At 46.8% G+C, this 21,427-nt stretch overlaps 1 protein-coding gene across 1 annotated transcript in view; it reads right to left on the reverse strand.

Annotated features, from left to right (window-relative positions):
* Nucleotides 1-2,393: 2,393 nt before the first annotated feature.
* Nucleotides 2,394-21,427, reverse strand: part of MYH13 (myosin, heavy chain 13, skeletal muscle) — an 84,731-nt gene continuing 65,697 nt past the window's right edge. The window contains exons 34-40 of the mRNA XM_012653924.1: nucleotides 21,205-21,408; nucleotides 19,507-19,632; nucleotides 19,027-19,197; nucleotides 16,738-16,842; nucleotides 16,544-16,639; nucleotides 15,014-15,148; nucleotides 2,394-2,459 (exon numbers count right to left, since the gene is read on the reverse strand). Coding sequence (XP_012509378.1) covers nucleotides 2,394-2,459; nucleotides 15,014-15,148; nucleotides 16,544-16,639; nucleotides 16,738-16,842; nucleotides 19,027-19,197; nucleotides 19,507-19,632; nucleotides 21,205-21,408 — 903 coding nt within the window. The remainder of the gene's footprint in view (nucleotides 2,460-15,013; nucleotides 15,149-16,543; nucleotides 16,640-16,737; nucleotides 16,843-19,026; nucleotides 19,198-19,506; nucleotides 19,633-21,204; nucleotides 21,409-21,427) is intronic.

Below are 21,427 nucleotides of genomic sequence, written 5' to 3' on the forward strand. Positions count from 1 at the left end.
TGTGGGGGAGGTGGATGACCCTTGACTACGATCTGACCACCGATATTGCGTACTAAAGGGACTGACCCCACATCCTTTTATTCTTGATAAATAAATCAAAAACCATTATGTTTCACCTTACCACTAAGTTCATCTATGTTCTTAATCACACCATTGTAGTTAAATGTGGGACCCCATCAATCTAGGTTCAAATTGTTGGTCTATCACTAGCTATTTGGCCATGTTACTTAAACTCTCTATATTTCAGTTTTCCCGTGTGTTTCTTGGGTAAGAACGTCTCTATCTCGTTGCAATGTTATGAGGATTGAATGAGTATATATACAAAAAGATTCAGAGCAGTGCCTGGTACATACCAGGAACTCTCAATAAACATTCACTATTCTCTGTAGCATACTGTTTCTTGAAATTAAGCTGCTTTTTCTTAAAAGAGATAGTCTTCCTAGTGCCCCGTGAGTCCCTTGTACAGCAAACATTTCTACCTTCTTCTTTAAGAATGTTTTAGTTATTCTTGATTTTTTGCATTTCCTTATAAAACCTAGAATTACCTTGTTAAATTCTATCAAAAGGAAGAGATAGAAAAAGAGAGACTGACAGAGACAGCAAGAGGCAGAGTAAGAGATGGAAAGAGAGCAGGAGAGTGAGAGAGAGAAAGGAAAAACGAAAAGTCTGTCGAGATTTTTTTATTTGTATTTCACTGAATCTATAAATCAGTTTGGAAGGAATTGATACATTTATACTATTGAGTCCTCTAATCAATGAATATGGTATAGCTTAGGTCTTTTTATTACATAGCTCTTAATGAGAGTGTTTTATAATTTTCTCATAGAGGTCTTACACATGTTTGTTTGATTTATGCTAGGAACTTGATTCTTTTCATTCCATTATAAACAGTACAGTTAAAAAAAATCATTTTAAACTTGTTTGATGCTGATATAATACAATTTACTTTTGTATTTTGATTTTTTTTTTTTATTTTTTGAAACAGAATCTTGCTCTGTCACCAGGGCTAGGGTGCAGTTGTGTCATCCTGGCTCACTGCAACCTCAAACTCCTGAGCTCAAGGGATCCTCCTGCCTCAGCCTCCAGAGTAGCTGGGACTACAGGTACACACCACCACACCTGGCTAATTTTTCTATTTTTTGTAGAGATGAGGTCTTGCTCTTGCCCAGGCTAGTCTTGAATTCCTGACCTCAAGTGATCCTCCCTTCTTGGCCTGCCAAAGTGCTAGGATTACAGGCGTGAACCACTGTGCCCAGCTGCATATTTTGATGTTCAAAATTTTTATAAATAAACTTTTTACTTGGGAATAATTTTAGATTTATAGAAAAGTTGCAAAGATGGTACAGAGAGTTTCTGTATACCTAACCCAGTATTCCCTAATGTTAACATCTCATGTAACCATGGCACATTTGTCAAAACTGAGAACTCAACACTGGTACAGTACTAACAAGTAAACTCCAAACTTTACTTGGATTTCACCAGTTTTCACACTAATGTTTTTGTTTTTGTTGTTCTGGGAACCAATCTAGTATACCTCATTGCATTTACTATATTTTGACTTTTGAAAACAGCTACCTTGCTAAACTCTTTTATCAATTCTAGTATTTCATATATTGATTCTTTGGAAATTTCTAGGTATACAATCAGAAAATAATGAAGACCTTGTTTTTTTCTTCCCAATCCTTGTATTTTTTTCTTTTTCCTGCTGTATTATATTAGGTAGGACTTCCAGTACCTTGATGAATAGAAATAATGATGATTTGCATCATTTCTTATTCCAAGATCACAGAGGAAAAGCTTTCAACATCTCACATTAAGTCCGATGTTTTTGTAAGTCTTTTTTGCCGAGATTCTATCAGAGCATGGAATTTCCCTTTTATTCCCAGTTTAAGAGGGTACATTTTAAAAAATCATCAATAGCTGTTGAATTTTATTAAACATTTTTTCCTGCATCTATTGAAATGATCATATAAATTTTCTCCTTTCATTCGTTTATGTGGTGTATTAACACTAATTGATTTTCTAATGTTAAATCAAATTTATAATCCTGGAATAAACCCGACTTTATAGCAGGATATATGAGCTTTCTTGTATATTGTTGAATTCAGTTTGCTAATAGCTTTTTAGACTTTTTTTGTACCCATGTTCGTGCATGAAATGGACCTATAATTTTTGTTTTGATATTGAGATTATACTGACCATAAAATGAGCTGGGGCAAGTACTTCCTCCCCACCCCCGCAGAAGTTTGGGTAAGACTGGGATTATTTTTTCCTTACACATTTCACTCTCATGGGTGTTTAAAGCCAAGAAATATAGAAGTCCTGGCTTGAGGTTGTCACCGCCATCTCTACTGCTCTGCGTTTTTGCAGAGGCCCTGAGCGGCCACCATGGACTACACCGGCCGCTTGCGGTAATCAGTGCAGCACAGACATGGCTCGTCCTCTTGGGCTCCATCACGCTGGAAGCAACAGGGACACAGCAGACCATTTACACCAGTCTTTCCTTAAGGTGGGCAGATAATGAGCTTTTGTAAACTTGGAGGATATGTGATTGGGGGTGTGTGCCCCCATGTGCCTGCTTTTTGGAGGGGCGGGAGAACATGAGGAATTATAAAAAGCCAAAGTTGTAGAGTCTCAGCAACCTAGCGGTGCAGCTGATTCACATTCACTTCAAAGCTGTTAGTCTTGGGCTGGGAGCAGGGTCAGCGTAGTTAGTGTGGGTACAATAAGCAGTTTTCCTGGTTCTCTAATTTTACGGGCCTCCCTCCACCCCACCCCTCTCCCCACTGGCCCAGACATTCTCAGCACCTTCAGTGATGGGGAAACCTCCACAGTCATTCGTTTGGGAGGAGAGGATGTGACACTTCTCCTGGCGCCCTAAGGAGGCTGCCCAGGGCACATTCCAGGAAAGGAAGTGAGAGAAGGCTTCCTTTTCCATTTTCCTATGCTGCACCCTGGGGATGTTTGCCTCACTGGGGGTGGGTTGAGATTGTACAGGGAGAGAAGTGAAAGGAGGTATCTACGCTCTTTTCCAAGGCTCTGGCCACAACCGGCTTTTTCAAGGCTCAGCTAAAGTTCCATGTCAGTGGTTCTCAAAAGTTTTGGTCTTTGCAGCCCTTTACACTCTTAAAAATTATTGAGGACTCCAAAGAAATTTTGTCTATGTGGGTCCTACCTATTGAAATTTACTGTACTAGAAAATAAAACTGAGAAATTTGAAAAAAATTATTAATTCATTAAAAATAGCAAGAATTAATGCATTACAATTAACATAAATAATGGATTTTGTGAAAAATAACTATATTTTCCAAAACAAAAAAAATTAGTGAGAAGAGTGGCATTGTCTTACAGTTTTGCAAATCCTTTTAATTTCTGACTGAATAGAAGGTAGCTGATTCTCATGTCTGCTTCTGTATTGAATCTAGTGCAACAAGTCTTTTTGTTTGGTTGGTTGTTTTGGCTAAAGGAGAAGAAGAAAATTCAGTCTCACATACATATGTAGTTAGAAAAGGAGGAATATTTTAATGGCTTTTCAGATAATTATGGATGTTCTTTGATTGTACTCCAAAATTTGAAAATTGGTAGTTTCTTAAAGGAAATCCAAAACCACGTCACTAAACTTTTCATGCGCTGCTACACTAAAATCCATTGGTCTATCTCTCGCTTTGAGTGGATCTTTCAGCCATGTATGATTTTGTAGCACCATGCCTTGGTTGTCGGGAAATTGTTGGTTCTCTGAGTTAGGCAGAGATTCCAAACGTGGAGACATTTCACTGTACGACGAATGGACCTGCATGAGCTCCAGTGAAGACAGCTGGATGGAATTCTTGGAGAAAGAGGCTCCATATTCTTCACTGGGGGAAGGGCCTTAAAACCATCTGAACCAAAGTCCCAGCCAATGCCGGAATCCCTTCAGCATCACCCAAAGGGAGGCTCCTTTGGCTCCGTGTGAAACACCAGGCAACTGGCTTTGCCACTGGCCCTTGGGCAAGTCAGTTTCCTCATCTCCAAAACAGGAATCGTAACAACTTATCTCACAGGGGTAGGAAGCGAAGCAGTGTTAAAGCGTTTTATAAACAGTGAGCTCACCCAATTGCATAGCTAATTATCTATGTTAATTGCAATTACATAGTTGACTGTCAGAACATTCTTTATATTAAGCTAGAATCTGGGTCCCGTAACTCTTGCCCACTGGTCTGGACCTGCCTTCTACCTTGAGCAGTGGTTCTCACTGTGTGGTTACAGCACCAGCAGCATCAGCACCACCTAGCAGCTCGTTAGAGATACAAATTCTCAGGTCTTACTAGTCAATCAGAAACTCTGGGGTGGGGCTTAGCAGTCTGCAGTTTAGCAAGCCATCCCAGTGATCATGAGACGTGCTGAAGTTTCAGAACCACTGACCTGAACCCTGCTACTCAAACTGTCAGTGGTGAAGGGTATTCGTGCCCCTCAACCCACGTGAACTTACCAGGAATGACCAGTTCTGCGACACTGAAGATGCACTCCACTAAATAGGATGGGTCCACTCACCATGAACTTGGATGTCAGCCCAGCATTAAATTGTTTTAAAAGCTTCCAAACACTCTCAAATTCTGTACTTATCCCGAGGGAGACCATTAACAAACAGTTCAGAGATAGGCACTGGTCCCTGGACCGCAATTTGGGGAGAAGTTGCCCCAGATCTGTGCTTCCCAAGCTTAATCACCTGGGGATCTTGTTAAGGTGCACATTTGGATTCACTACACCTGGGAGGGGCCTGAGACGCTGGTTTTCTAAGCATCCAGGGAGGGTGGATGCTGCAGGTCTGTGGACCACACTTAGAATAGCAAGGTGCTAGACTAATGCAGAACCTGTTCTCTTTTCTCATGAGTGTCTACCTAAATATTTGAAGCATGCCATCATGCTCTCATCCCCCAGGCTTCTTCTCTGGGCTGAATATGACCAGTTACCTCAACTGCTCCACATCCCACAGTTGCTGGATCTGCAGCACCCCGCTTCGCCCCCGATGGGCTGCCCCTGTGATGCTATGCACTCCAATGCTTCCTCTTCTCTCTTCTCCTGATCTGTCCCCTGCTACATCCACCCCAGCATCTGGAGCTAATTCTTCAGTATTTCCTGGGCTGGCTCCAGCCCTGGGGGATTTTCAGATGGCTCATGTTTCTGGGAAGCTCTTGCTGCTGGAGGAAGGAAATCGCCCCAGAGCTAGACAGTGCACTATGCATCTGCCTCTCCCGGACTCCCGCCCTGGTGTTCATCCTGCTCCCACTCCCCTCTCTGGGGACTCCTGCCTGCCCTGTCCCGAGTCACCTCAGTTCAACACCACTTACCTGGATTTTCTGTCCTCCACTCACCCCATCACACACACTGGGGCACTTGGGGGACAGGGAGGATAGCAGAGAGTGGCAAGAGGGGTCCTTTCTTTGCTGAGGAGAGGGGCTTTCTGACCAGATCAAGACCCTTTTGTCACACCCTTTCTAAGGATTGTCCATCCCCACTGCGCCAATGTCTCCTCCTCCCTCTCTCAGGACCACGCAGAACAGTCTCACTCCCCAAAGCCAAGCTTGAGCCAAAGCTTCGTTTTTCAGAAGTTTCCGTAAAATGCACTTTCTGGGAAGGACCAGAGGGACTGAGCCAGTCTCACTCCGTAACATCTCAGCAAGAACCCATCAAATTAGTGAATAATTTGCCTCGCCCCAGGGGCATACAACTCATAGGTAGATAACTTGAAAAAATTATACACAGCTTTACAGAGAAATGAAGACTCAACTAGATTAGAAATTCCATTTCATTCCCCCGATGCAGGCTTTTCTGACACATCCTTACATTTTCACATGGCTGTGATCAGTAGGTGTGTATGAACTTAGACTTCTTTCAGTCAGGACACTAATATATACATCTCGATGTGGCCAAATGTTGTTTGTGCTTTGGCCCTGTAAAGTACACAGAACCCTCAAGTGATCCTAGAGCAGCACGGCCATCGTAAGCTCTGGCCCTATCACTTGATAGCTGTGTGACACTGAGCAGATTTCTTAATGTCTCTGGGCCATTTACACCTGTAAGATGAGGATAAAATAAGAACCCACAGCATAGAGGTTTTGTGAGAATTGAATAAGATGATGAAGGTAAAGCTCCTAAAATAGCACCTAGCATGTAACCAGCACCCCGTTAACTTTAGCTGCTGTGATTACAATTCTTACCATCGTGTATTCAGACAGTGCTCTATTACTAAGCATGTTAGGTTATTTTCAATTATTTTATTATTATAAAAATGCTGTTATGAATGTTCATTCTTTCTGGCAACCTGGAAGGAAGTGCTGTGTGTCTGCAGAGGGGTGGGGAGAGCAAGTGAGGCAGGTGAGAGTCAGGAGGCACTCAGCCAAACGGTTGATTGACGCATGCGATGAATTTGGGGTATCTTTGAGAGGAAGGCACTTCAGATTTTTGTCATTTATTTCACTACTATGCACCCCATGCTCAGAGCAGCTTGTGGCCTGTTATAGGCCCTCACTCAATTGGCTGTTAAGTGGGTGAGCTGCCCACTTGCTCTCCAGTAGGAGCAACGGCTGTGCCACCAGCCTGCCATGGGGTGGCCCTGGGTCAGGATCCCAGTGACGTCCTGATTTGGGTCCAGATGTTTTGTCTGGCTCCACCCAGATCTCTCCTTCCTGACTCAGGGGACAGGAAGCTCCTGGCCGGGGGCAGCAGCTCTGAGCAATGGTCTCTTCCTCCTGCTATCAGCAATGAGAGGCCCTGCGTGGAATTCAGGTCATGGAGATGGGGCGGGGAATGATGTTCTGTTACGAGAACTTGGACTCTTAGCAGGAGTCGAAGGACGAGAGGCATCTGCTGGGTCTGAGTGCCAGCTGGTTAGAATCTTAGAACCTATGTCTTAGAATCTTAGTAGCACTATCTCTGTCATGGGAAAGAGACAAGGGAGAATAAGTAAGGAAGAAAGGGAGCTGCCAATTGGCATTCCCGGGTAGCCTACTTTGTGCCATCATACAGTGTTGCCCACATGATGATCCTATGGCAAGGCATGGTCAGCTCAAGTTTAAAAGTGAGAAACAGACTCAGAGTTGTCCATGGCCACAATGCTAGTAAGTCCTCCTAATGGACATTGGTGTTTCTTTCCACATGGTTTTTTCTGGGAATAGGAACTTGACCCAGCAGGAGGGATTAGGAGCACCCCTCCTGACTCTCAGTTCATGTGGTCTGGCTGGGGCTGGTCCCACCCAAAGCTTCAAGGCTGTGCCCATGACTCAGATCTGGCTGAGCAAACCTCCACAGCCTCTGACCACCTCCTGAGCAGGGGCACATGACCATGCTGGGCAATTGGAGCCAATGAGAATCAGTCCTGGGTTTTTTGCCAGAACTTTCTTTAGGCTGCTAGCATAAGATTTTAAAGTATAGGATAGAAGGTTGGCAAATCTGTCATCACAAAGGGGCAACCTTCTTGGGAATAAAGTTAATTTAGAGGAAAGCAAAAGTGAGAGATGGAAAGGGAAAGAGAAATAAGAAATCACCTGAAAACCTAGATCCAACCATGAATTTGTGGATCAGGTCAGCTGAATATTGACTATGGTTGGAATTTTCATTTAGGTGAACCAATAAATTTTCTTTTTTTTGCTGAGACATTTGTAGCTGACTTTCTGTTACAGCTCAATGAGTTCTTACGACTAGAGTACAGTGGAGTTGAGGCTTGGACAGCACAGTTCATACTTTCCTTTCCGCCTTCCCTCCCTGCTGCACACTGTGCAGGATGTAAATGCTTAATCCTGAGAAGATTTCTCAATTTGCTGCCTTGTTGAAGCTTACTTAGCAGAACTGGTGGGAGGGTGTGTACGGCGGTGACCCTGCAGACTTCAATATCTTTATATACAGATTTGCGATTTTGTTTTTACTTGGATTTTACTGGTTCCACTCAGTGGTATGATGGTAAATGTTTAACAAGGGAATAAAAACACCCTGCTTTGTAGTGTTTGCCAATCTCTGTGGTGTAAATATTCCCACGATAGCCAATTCCAAGCTAGCAACGCAACATCACTGAATGCAGAGATGGGAAGACACGCCCTCTCATGCTGTTAGATAGTATCTCCTCCACACAGGTTTCATAGTTACAGATGACCTCAAGAGATTGTAGATAATAATGAAATGTAGGAAATAATTAAGAAGTTATAAGTTTTGAATATTTAATACCTTTTTAATATAAAAATTCATTTAACTATGTTTACATAATTTAATTTTTAATAATGTCTGTGTTTGACAGCTGGCTCTCAAAATTCCTGAAAATGTTATAATCCGCGCGTGTGAGTTGGTATGAGCTGGTTCTAGGACACCACTGATCCCACTGAGATCCCAGATGGAAACGACTGCTTCTCCATGGGTTCACAAGCAATGAGTGTAAGCTCTGGTTTGAATTTAAAAAGGAGCCAGAAAGCAATCCTAAAAGCTTGACTTTGGTGAAGGCTGGTGCCAGGTCGACGTGTGCAGTGAAACCGAATGTGTTACTGTCTGAGTGTGAATGGAGAGATTCACGAACAGCCGTGAGGTGGCACTCTTACTTCGCATGGGCAGCCGGTCCTGCACCGTGGGAGCGGCCCTAAGCCAGTAAAATAGAGACTCGGGGCAGGGGTCCTGTGTCAGTCAAAGTTTCTGCAGGAAATAGATAGCACATCCAAATTAGCATAATGGGAAGAGTGTTTGAGGAAGAGACTCTTTACAAAGGTATGGACAGAGATGTAGTGGAATTCCAGGTCTGACTGTTCAGGGCTCTATTGCCCTCCCTGGGCCTGGAGGTGGTGCAAGCAGAGGGCAAGGGGGCCATTCACCAGAGCCTGGAGACAGAAGGGCTGGGGGACTGGGATGGCTGACAGGGACTTTTGACTGGAGGGACCTCTGACTGCAGGAGGGGACACAGGAAATAAATACTGATCTCAATCTCCTTCTTCCCTCTGATCTTCTATCCCAGCTTCCTATTAGCTAGACCCACCCCAGAAACCAGAGGGCAAGGGAACCTACTGGTGTCAGCCTCCTGGGGGCACTGAGGAGGGTGGAAAAAGGTGGAAAGGGCCTCTAGGGCCAAATGGCACAGTCCTGACCTTGAGTATCTTGCTGTGGAGTAGATACCCTGGTCCTTTGTCTTGGGCCTAGGAAAAGGGCCAGGAACCTTGCTTTTAAACTGCTACAGGCCACCTTCATCCCAGAAACATTGAGGGTCTGGTCACCCGCCCCTGCTAGGGGCAGGAGGTGGTTCGTGTAGGTATACTGCTTCCCCACGCAGGACCAACACTTCTCTTCCAGCCTGGCAGTTCCTGGGATGAGGAGCACGAGGTCTATGCAGCAGCCCGTTGGCCATGGTCCCACCCTCTGCTGCCAGGGCTACCCCTAGGGACCACTCTCTCTCTGCACAACTAGACCTAGACCTCCATCTCGAGATTCTAGTCTATTTTATGGATACTCAGCTGGGGAAGCCTGGTCTGGGAGCCAAGACATCCGGGGTGCCTGACTCTGGCTCTATATCCTGAAGGACTACCAGATCCTATCACCAATCTGAATTCTCTCATCTACAAAACCAGGGCCCTGGACCAGATGGTCATGATTTCCAAGGACACCTCTGACTCCGAATATCTAATCCAAGACGTTATGAGTTTAATCTTCAGGTCATTCGTATAATGGAAAGCAGCCTTGCCACAGCCAGGAGGTGGCAGCAAAGCTCTGTTTTGAAGGGGGCTTTCCGCCAGGCTAGGTTCTGCTCTGCGGGAGTCCTGGAGCTCAGACTGCAGGTTTGGAGGCAAGTTTGTACTGCCGAATAACAACAACAACAATAATAACAACAGCAATAGCAGCATTACTATTATCAGTAAGACAGCAGCAACACCACCTTCCATTTGGGCAGTGTGGCATAGCCGAGGAAAGATTTCTGCACAGCACCACGTGGGAACAACCCCACTGTGTAGGTAGGTCACGCCAGGATTTTCAGCCCCATGTTGAGGCTCAGAAACATTTCTTGACTTGTCCAAGGCCCTCTGGAAAGTACGGGTGTGCCAGGACAGGAATCCAAGCTTCCTTGCTTTCATCCTGTGCACTCCCTGTCTCATGGTGCAGAAGACCCACGGCAATGTCCCCTCGGCCTCCCTCCCCCTCATTTTGCAGAGGGTGCAGAGAGGGTGCAGCCTCTCAGCCAGAGGCTTCAGACTGGTTCCCAGCAGGCAGCTGGAATTTGACGTGTAGACGCTGGGGAAGAAAACTCAGCACATGAAATCTCATCTTCACGACCTTCTCTTTCTTCCCATCTCCAGAAAAGAAAAAAAATATTTATCTTTAGCTATTTAATTCTCATGAGGGCATACCTGGTGTCTAGGCAAGAAAGACTCTCATTCATTCATTCATCCTTTCGTTCAATAATCAGAATTCTGATGAAGTATAAGACACTGCTATGCACTGTGAAGGATGTAGGAATGTTCTATATTTCCTAACTCAGAGATCCGGGGGCCAAGAGCTGGATATAGGGGCTAAGTAAGTGCAGAGATATTTGGGGGTGGCTTCCTCTTAGGATCCCTCAGCTGAACTGGGGAGTGCTTGAGAAGATAGAATCCAGATCTGGTTTGTTGGGGTGTCAGGGAGGAGTGATTCTATAGGATTTTTTTTTGATGAACCCTAACCGCCTGGTGTGTTAACTCCTCAAACCAGAGGAAACCCTTTAGAGACACAAGCAAAGCCCCAGACTGTTGTCCATCAGGATCTCTGTCTTGTACTCCAGGTGGCCCCTCCTGGGGCCATGTCTCAACCCTCCTCACCATGATAACAGGTTATCAGAATGCCCACTATGTGCCAGGCTCTAGACCAAGTGTACTTCATACATACTCTTATTTGCTTTCCCAGACAACCCCACGAAGTAAATTGTTAACACCCTATTTTACATGTGAGGAAACTGAGGCTTAAAGTCACGAAGTAACTTGCCCGAAGTCACAAAGCTTATAGGTGGTAGGGCAGGACTGGAACCCTGGCAGGGTGGGACCCAGGCCTCTGATCACTACAGCACACGCCCACACAGAGAGAAAGCAACCACTGTGCGACTCTACATGCCATACAGGGAGTCTGAAGAGCTGCAATCTCATCTCCTTCTCAAAACATTGGACAAGTCATAACTTGCCTGCAAGACATCCAGAAAATGAGGGCGTTGATATGCGCCTGATCTTCTGACAGGCTTGCTGGGAGGCTGGGATGGAAAATAGGAAGATGGGCACATGAACACTTAGCTTCACACAGAGTTGTTCTCTATATTTGAAATAATGTTATTGCTCTTATTGGGAGGGCGACGGGGGTGGCCAGGGTGATGGACTAGGAACTGGTATCCGGGGGACCTTGAGAATGTTGTTTCTCCCTCCTGGCCTCAGATTCCTTGACTATAGTGATGAGGCGATTGAAAAGATCATTTCTAAGGGACTCTTTCAGCAATGATGATGATGATGATGATCAAAATGGTGATGATGATGGCGATGATGGTGGTGGTGGTGATGATGGTGATGATGGTGGTGATGTTTGTGATATGGTGATGAGGAGGGTTATGGTGATGATGATGATGGATGGTGATGGTGCTGATGATGATGGTGATTATGGTAATGGTGATGGCGGTGGTGCTGATGGTGATATGATGATGATGGTGATGATGATGGTGATATGGTGATGATGGTGATGATGGTGGTGATGACGGTGGTGGTGGTGGAGTTAGAGGCAGGTAACATCAGAATCATTTTCTGCCACCTCCACTGCTACCCGTCCTCACCTTCCAACCCCACTGTGTCAAAGGCGTTGGGGTGGGCTGGTGATGACATGGGAAGGAGGATCCAGAAGGCCAGACAGAAGGCATGGACTAAAATATTAGAGAATAGAGTACTTATCTCTGTGCCTGGTGTATAGTAAGCCAATACTTACCAACAGGTAATGGAAAACAGTTTTATTGAGATGTCCTTCACATACCATAGACTTCATCCATTTAAAGTGTAAAATTCAATGGTTTTTAATATATTCACAGAGTTGTATATCCATCACCACAGTCAATTTTAGAACAAGTTCATTACCCCAACGAGAAGTGCTGTACCCTCACTACAACCCCCTCGTCCCTCCCACCAAAGGTATGATTTTTACTGTTATCTCCATCTTACAGAATAAGGAAATTGAGGCTAAGAGAGGAGAATAAACTGCCCGAGGCCACACAGTTGGTATGTGACAGCACTGGGACTCCATCCAGGTTTGCCAGAATCCAAAGCTTGTGCTCCCGACCACACAGGTCAGTTTGACCAATGAGGAAACTCAGGTTCAGAGAATGTACATGACCAGCCCAAGGCCACACAGCTACAGCCATTAAGTGGTCAGTGCGGCTCACATTTAGTCTTGGCTCCTACTCCATCCTAATGGTCCTTATTCCATCTCACTGCGCCCTTTCGGGGTAAGCAAATCAACAATATCAGAATCAGTGGGATCCCTGAGATCCGAGAGAGACCTGAAACTTGCAGTAGCTTCTTTTTTGGTGGGGAGAGAGGATGGTGCCTGGGCTCAGCCTCACCTGGCTTTGAAAGTTAGTGGCTCTCTGGGCTCTCCTCTTGGCCCTGGCACCCTGAGGAGGGTCCACGCAGGTGTGGGGGAGTTACCCTAGCTGGCAGGAGGGACTAGGCGGTACCTAGGTTCCTGTTCAGTCTTTTCCAAAGCATCTGTCTTCCTAGGAGTGAATGAGTTTGACAGTACCTTCCACCTGCCCAGATGCCATGGGGAACTGTGGGTGGGCATGAGAGATCCATAGGACACAGCCCCTAAAAGGGACGGGATGGAAAAGCAGAGCTGCTTAGTGGCCTGAGAGTCTGGGATCCCCAGGGTTTAGTTTCCACTCTGCCCTGGACAACTACAGTCAGAGTGCTTAACCTTTCTGGGCCCCAGTGTCCCTCTCTGTAAACTCAGGGGAAAATGGGCAACTGAATTTGCGAGAATTATGAGTTCCTAGGAAGGAAATGTGCTATAGTTATCTGAAAAGGTCTTCTCTTCTTTTCTCTTCTCCTCCTCTCCTTTGTTCACCCTTCCCCCCACCTCCTTACTTCCTTCCTCTCTTGTCTGAGCATTTTTTCAGCTTTGTTGAGGTACAATTGACAAACAGCAATTGTATGTATCTAAGGCATACAACTTGTTTTAATATGTGTATATGTTATTAACTGTAGTCCCTGTACTGTACATTAGATCTCCAGAACTTATTCATCTTGTGTAACTGAAACTTTGTACCCTTCGACAACATCTCCCCAACTCCCAGTCCGTGGCAACCACCATTCTACTCTCTGCTTCTAAAAGTTTACTATTTTAGATTCCACACAGAAGTGAGATCAAGCAGTGCTTGTCTTTCTGTGTCTGGCTTTTTTCACTTAGCATGGTGTCCTCCAGATTCCTCCATGTTGTCACGCATGGCAGGATTTCCTTATCTTTAAAGGCTGACTGGTATTCCATTGTGTACATATACCATGTTTTCTTTACCCATTTATCCGTCGGTGGACATCGAGGTTGTTTCCACATCTTGGCTGCTGTGAATAACGCTGCAGTGAACACGGGAGTGCAGAGATCCTTCAAGATCCTGATTTCATTCCCTTTATATATATACCTAAGTAGCAGGATTTTTGGGTCAGATGGTAGCTCTAATTTTGGGGGAACCTCTGTACTGTTTTCCGTAATGGCTGTGCCAATTTACATTCCCACCAATGGTGCACAAAAGTTCCCTTTTCTCCACATCCTCAGCAACACTTGTTACCTTTTCTTTCTGATAATAGCTATTCTGATAGGTGTGGGTGATATGGGGTCTTTATTTTTAAATGTTTGTGGAAGAGCTGGTGATTTACCTGGCAACGGGTTAGATTTTCATTTTTCTACCTGGTGTAAGGAGGCTTGACCTTCACATTCCTTGCTTTATACTTACAATAGAGCAGGCAAGAATCTAAACATCAGCTTCATGGAAGAGGAATGTTCCACAATAATAAACAGAGCAGAGCCGGGAATCTGAGTATTAAGGAGAATTTATTTCTCACGCATTTCCCTCCACTCTCCCAGAGGTGTCCCTTGGCAACGAACATCGGGAGGGCCTCATTCTTCCATCTTCTGTGGAACAAAAAAATGGTACACAGAGGTGAGTCAAACCCAACGGGAGGCTGGGCATCGCCTTCGAGTGGAGCAGCTGGAAAGCCCGGAACATCATAAGAATAGCAAGGATTGGCATCGCTTCCCTGTGCACGTTGTAAAAACAAACCAATCGAGATACCAAAGAGAGGACAAATCCCAAGAGAGGCAGAGGCTTCTTGGGCAGCATCTTCAGCGACAGGGCGAGACAGGGACTACAAAGACAGTTCCCCTGTGCCTCCCGCTGCCTCACCACAGGAGTCTGCTAAATTAGTAGCATGTGTGAGTGCATGAGCCGCAGCAGGAGAGAGGGGACCAATAGGCACCCTCCAAGCCCTCCCAGGATGGCTCGTTGCCTCCCCTCCCGGGACTCAGAGCTCCTTGAAGAGAAGCCACACTCAGGTACTCACACTTACCTGGCCCCCCACACTCAGGTACCCCCTCTCCCTGGCTCCCCCACAATCAGGTAGCCACCCTTACCTGGCCCCCCACACTCAGGTACCCCCTCTCACCTGGATCCCCCCACTCAGGTACCTGCCCTTACCTGGGCCCCCACACTCAGGTACCCGCCCTCACCTGGCCCCCCACACTCAGGTACCCGCCCTTACCTGGGCCCCCACACTCAGGTACCCGCCCTTACCTGGCCCCCCACACTCAGGTACCTGCCCTTACCTGGGCCTCCACACTCAGGTACCCACTCTCACCTGGCCCCCCACATTCAGGTACCTGATCTCACCTGGTCCCCCACATGCAGGTATCTGTCCTTAACCTGGTCCTCCAAGCTCAGGTATCTGCCCTTATCTGGCCCCCCACACTTAAGTACCCACCCTTACCTGGTCCCCCATGCTCAGGGACCTGCTCTTACCTGGCCCCCCACATCTCTGCTCTTGGCCCTCAGTTTGTTGACTTGGGACTCAGCGATATCCGCCCTCTCTGCGGCCTCCTCCAGCTCGTGCTGGACTCTGCGGCATCTGGACAGCTGCGTGTTGGCCTGCTCCTCCTGCGTGGGGGACAGAAGGAGTATGAGCCTCTGGAGCCCTCAGTCTGACTTGGAGGGGCCCATCCCTGAAGGCCTCTGGGGAGTTGGGGAACCAGGACAGCGTGGGCCCTGGATTCCCTGATGGCAGAGAGGGAGGTGGCCGAGTTCTCCAGAGTGTGGGGACAAGGCTCCCAGCCCTTGACCGTGTATACCGCCAGGATCACCTTGCAGGTGCTGCTGCCCCTCCAGGACCACCTCATGTTCCCCTGCTCCCCTCCTCTGTGTTATCTCTCCCCTGGAGCTCTGTGGAGCAGACAGGAGTCCAGAGTTCTCCTAAGCTGCCTGACAGTATCTGAGACCAGTGACCAAGGCCCCCTGTTCTGTGCCTCTGCCCAGCACCACCTGTCAGGGGCCAGGCCACTGAGTTGGCCTATTTGAGGTATTCCAAGGTTCCTGAATAAGGACACCTCCTGGGTGCCCTCTAGCCTGGCTGATCCTGCCGGGCCTGTACTGACCCGCTGTGCATGAATTGCTGCCTGCATCGACCCAGTTCAAATCTGCCTCCCTGAGGTCAGGACAGAACCAACCAGGTTCCTGCGCAGGGAGGAGAAAGGGCAATGGGAGAAGCCATGTGCTCAGTCATTTGCCCAGGGCAAGGCCCCCCCTAATTTTGTTCCTCGGAACACTAGTCCTATGAGATGCCCTGCATACAATAAGAAGGTTCCGAAGTCAATCAAGTGTGGGAAATGCTACATTCTAGAATGCTTCTTCCACTGTGGAGAGTTAATTACATATTACCTACAAAAATCTGAGAAATCCTTGAAGTAAAGCAACCAGTTTAACTGAGTTTAACCCAGAGTTTCCCAAACTATTTCTTTTCTATAAAAGAAAAAGCTCTCCCCTATCCTGTTACCAGCTTCCTGCTATTAACATCCCTCAGACCCAGTGTCCCCAGATACTTTGGGAAACACTGGTTTCCACCCATTCCATGTCTTTCCTGTTGATTTCACTTGTTTGATCAAGGGATGGATCAAACAGGACGGAGTGCGGTGGCTGGGGCAGGGGGCTGGGAGGGCAGGCTGCGGAGGTTGGGGAGAGTCAGGTGGTCTGAGGCCAGCAGGGTGGGCTAGGATGCTGTGGGGTGGGGTGAGAGATTTAGGGTGGGGGTAGAGTGCAGGGGAGTGGCTGGGCTGAAGGGGGTGAGGCAAGAGGGCACAGATATGGTGGAGGTGGGGAAGGTTTAGCAAGACTACGGGAGAGAAGAGGGCAGGTGTTCGTGTCCCCGTGTCTATAGCCTGCAAATGCCAACTCAGGCCTGAGGCTCAGTAAACTCCACTAACCAGAAACTTGCCCCCCCTCAGGGCCTGCGAGGACACCAGGCCAGTGTGGGTGCTCCCGGGGACCTCCTGTGCTCACCGCCTCCTCTGCCTGCCTCTTGTAGGCCTTCACTTTGGCCTGCAGCTTGTCCACCAGGTCCTGGAGCCGGAGGATGTTCTTGCGGTCCTCCTCAGCCTGCAAACGGAGCATCTGAGACAGGGGCCGCAAACTCACGGCCGCTTCTGATGGGGCATGGTCGACACAACATGCACGGAGGCGATTGAGACCTCTACCTGGTACGTCATCTCCTTGACTTTGCGCTCGTATTTGTGGGCCCCCTTCAGAGCTTCGGCTCCTCTTTTCTGCTCGGCGTCAAGTTCACTTTCCAACTCCCGCACCTGGGTGGGGCGAAGAGAGCGCACAAGTCGAGTCAGCTCCCCCAGGCTGCTCTCACGGACTCACGTGCCAGTCGGTTTAGGGTGAACCCAAGATCCCCTAATTATATTTTACAAAAGTGTCTCCTCCTAGGGCTCAGGAGCCACATTTTATTCACAAGGCCACCACCAGTCCCTGCAGTGGCTTTATGAAAATTAGAACAAGATGCCCTCTTGGGGCAGAGGCAGCCCCTGGTGCACAGAGCCTGGCTACCGGCTCAGGCTTTGCAAAGATGCCCCTTGCTGTGGAGCCAGGCAGTTTGGCAGTAAGGGCAGCACAGGCTGGACTTCGGCCCCGACTTGTCCTCGCAGGTGAAACCTGCATGACCGTTCATGGTGGCCCTGACTCCTGATAAAGTCAGGCAGCAGGGCTGGTGGAGGGAACTTGGGCCAGGAGCAGTCAAAGTAGCCCAGGCCCCATTGATAGATCCCAAGCAAGTGAGTTGCCATCACTGAGTGCGTTTCTGTTTATTTAGGGTGGAAATGATGATTTCTGCCCAGCCTACCTCAAATGTGGGGATCAAATTAGATAATGTACATGAAAGTATTTTTAGAACTGCAAAGCACTACACGAGTGCTGTCAATTTCATAGCTTCTCCTGCCTTTCCGGAAGTCTTGAGGGGTCAGGGTAGTCACTGAGGACACAGTTCACCAATTGTGGTCCCAACTCCACAAGCCAGAGAGATCCAGGCAGGGGTCTGGGACAGCTAGCCATAGGCCCCACTCTACCAGGAATCCTGGTGGCCCAGGAGGAGGTCACTCTGGGTTTGAAGACTCACTAGATCAACCTTGAAAGCTACTAGTGGAACAGGTTTACTCTGGGCACTGTTCCAAAAACACCCCTTCCCCCAACTTCCTGGACCCTGGAAACTGTCTCCCATCAGTTCTACAAAACATTTGGTTTCCTGGAAATGCTTTCTAGGCCTCTGTAAGGTCTATGGAACTCAGATCACCAGACAGCTGGGGATTGAAGGACAAAATGCCTCCCTCTGCAAGGTGAAGGGTAGCCAAGGGCTCCCTGCCAAGCCAGGAATCAAAGAATCGAGAGGGTGGCATGAGACCTAATCCTTTCCTCATGGCAGAGACCCATGAGAAGGATAGGCCTAAGCTCGTTTTAATGGAATAGGACTGGGAATAATTGAAAATAAACAATAAAAGAATTTTTTGGGAAGCTCTGACTTCCCCAGTGTTTACTTTTGCTATTCACATGTCTATGGCTTTGTTGTTTTTAGTGGAAAAAAAAAATCTTTTCACATTTAAAGGAACCCATGTGCCTGGTGACTGACATCCTAGGGAGGCTGGCATAAGAATGACTGTACTTCGAGGTATTCTTGCTGGGAAAAATTGTTTCCATCTCTTTTCCTCCTCCTCATCTTCCTTGCCTCCTACTCTTTCATTTCCTGACTCGCTGGGACAACAGAGACACTCTAACAGCCGCCTCCGCAGAGCCCTCCTTCAAAATGTCAACGCCAGCGCAGCCTATTTAAAAAACGATTGAAATAAACCATTGCAGGTCTAAAGGGAAAAGCAAGGGGTACAGGAAACGGAGGGAACAACTACAGAATACTTCCAGATAAAGAGAAAGCAGGACTGCCCAGCTGAACTTGAACTTTTTTGGTGCATCAACATTTTGGGATGGAGCAAGAAATATACCCGTCCCAGCACTGCAGCCTGCGCTGAGGTTAGAACCCGGGAGGGGCTGAGACCTGAGAGAGGGAGACAAAAGGAAACTACTGATGGACGGGGGATGGGCCCCAGTTGATCAAGGTGAAGCTTGGTTCAAACTGTAAACTACACTGAAATGTGTAATTTTATGACTGTAAAGTATGTCTTTTTCCATTTCTGTGTGTAGATATGAATCTACAGAGAAAACAGAACGTGAACATTAAACAGCATCATGACACCACGCTCACTGAGGCACAAGTGTGCCAGAGTACGTGTGTGTGTGCTGGTGTGTACGGACAGGTACAAGAGAAAGGAGGGAGGTTTGGTTCACGGGGGGTTTTGCAAGTAGTCCTGAAACTAAACCTGCAGTCTACTCAATCAGTGGCCGCTTTCACACCACCTAAATTTCTGGATCGTGGCTCTGCCTGGGGTGGCTGAGCCCGTGGTCACCTTACGAGTGAGAGTTCTTTCAAATCAGTCTACCCGGTTCTCCAGTTTCTGGATCTGCTTCTTCCCGCCCTTCAGCGCCAGCTGCTCAGCCTCGTCCAGACGGTGCTGCAGGTCCTTCACCGTCTGCTCCAAGTTCTTCTTCATCCGCTCCAGGTGGGCGCTGGTGTCCTGCTCCTTCTTCAGCTCCTCGGCCATCATGGCAGCCTGGTGGAGTTCACAGGACACATCAGTGGGCCGTCTGCCCGTCCCTGCCCAGAGCCCACGGAGAATGCTAAGGTCAGTACCATGTATCCTGAGCCTCCCCTGCCTTACTCGGGCTGGTCATCAGCGATTACTCACGGCATCCCTTCCCACTCTGCCTCTGCGGAGATGGCACCTCAATACATCTGTCCAAGAAGCCACCACTAACTGACCATAGTCACGAGGGGATGAAACCTACTTGCCGCACCCTGGCTCAGAGGCCCCCTTTCTCAGCTCCAAACACCACCTCTGAAAAGGAAGAACAGAGCTCACATCTGTGATGGCCTTCTTGGCCTTCTCCTCTGCGTTCCTGGACTCCTGGATGGAGTTCTCCACCTCCGCCTGGCACTGAGCTATGTCAGCCTCCAGCTTTTTCTTGGTGTTTATCAGGCTCGTGTTCTACAGGAAAAATTAGATATCAGGGGTGTAGGTTCTTTGGGGGCACTTCAAGTAATTGGAAAGGAGGGGGTTGGGTGGAAGAGGCAATAAATCATGATCATGTTCCATTTCTTATTTTTCCCATGGGTGACCTGCTAGGTGCAGTAGTACTGTCTTATTCTTGACAGAATAGAAAGCCCTAAAACAGATCCAAGGACTGTACATCAAAGAATTGACTCAATGATAAAGGTAGAATGTCAATGTTTAAGGAAGGATAGATTATTCAATAAAAGGTATTGAAACGAGGAAATGATTGATAGATATACTGTATAAAATGAAAAAATAATTCTAATAATCAAAATATATACCATACATAGAATTACAAGGATGAGAACAGATTGGAAAACATTTGCAATGTCTATTGTAGAAAAAAATTCCCTTCTTTAACATATAAGTAAGGCAAATCAATAGGAAAAGAGGACAAAAAGTACAAGCAGGTAAAGCACACCAGAAAATATAAAAAATATAAATGGCCAACAAACATGGTAAAATGTTCCACCTCATTAGTAATGAAAGAAATAATAAAAACCCAGTGAGGTAGACTTCAACAATAAAATTGGAAAAGATTTAAAAAATAAGAGCTAGGATATTTGAGATTTATAGGGAAAAGCTATCACATATTTTCCTAATGGAAATAAAAGTTGGGACGACCTTATCAAGGAACAATTTACAATATATTACAGATGACTTTACTGTTTTGACTCTGAAATTTTACTTGTAGAAATTTATTTACTTCTAGAGATATTACGATAATAGTAATCATACATGTGTGTAAAAATTTAGTTATGAGGGAGTTGATCATAACAGTCTTTCTAATAGTAAAAATTTTTATTGGGAACAATCTAACATAACCAACCATACAGGATGGATTAAATAAAAGTGCCATAATGTCAAACTATAATAGTCTGCTTATCTGCCATTAAAAACCACATCGCGGAAGACTATTTAAAGACGTAGAAATATGTTCATGACAACATTGTTAAATGAAAACAATAGGTTGCAAAACGTTGATCGCATTTTTACAAAAAATATAAAATTGATATAATTCACAAGGGCCTAAGAATGAGAGACCCCAAGATGTTAATAACATGGTTGATTTTTTTATGTGTTTGCTTGGCTTTTCTATTTTTTAAAACAAGGGACTTTTAAAAGTTTTTATAAAAATAATTATCTCGAAATAAAAACCTGACATTCTAAGCTTTCAGTTTGAGTGTTACTTTTTCTGTGAAGCCTTCCCCAGGTGATTTATGCAAAAATTAATCCTTTTTTGCTTTGACTTTTCCCCACAACATGCAAGGCGTTTTATTTTCATCTTTGGATAAAAGCGAATTCAGAAGTCTAACAATCAAAAGTCAATGTTATTCCAAGAACCAAGCTTAAGGCAAGTTGGTCTTCACCGCTGGTCTGCGAGGATGCCGGCGGGTCCTCTCTACGGAGGGGACCCTGAGCTGAGGGAAAGCTGAGGCACCTGGGGGCGCAGGAGGCCCTACCTGGCCCCGGGGTGGACCCAGAGCAGAGCCAGGGCAGACGCACCTGGGAGTGCAGCAGCTGCACGCGGTCGCTGGCGTCCAGCAGCTCCTGCTCCGACAGCCTGCGGGTCCGCTCCGTCTGCTCCAGCGCCACCTTCATCTCCTCCAGCTCCTCCAGCAGGAGGCCGTTCCTGCGCTCCACGATGGCCAGCTGCTCCTTGAGGTCCTCGTTGCTCCGCAGGGCGTCGTCCAGGTGCAGCTGGGAATCCTTCAGGGGAGACCGGGGG

Source organism: Propithecus coquereli, unplaced genomic scaffold (genome assembly GCF_000956105.1).
Source record: "Propithecus coquereli isolate 6110/MARCELLA unplaced genomic scaffold, Pcoq_1.0 Scaffold435, whole genome shotgun sequence".
NCBI classification, from domain to species: Eukaryota; Metazoa; Chordata; class Mammalia; order Primates; family Indriidae; genus Propithecus; species Propithecus coquereli.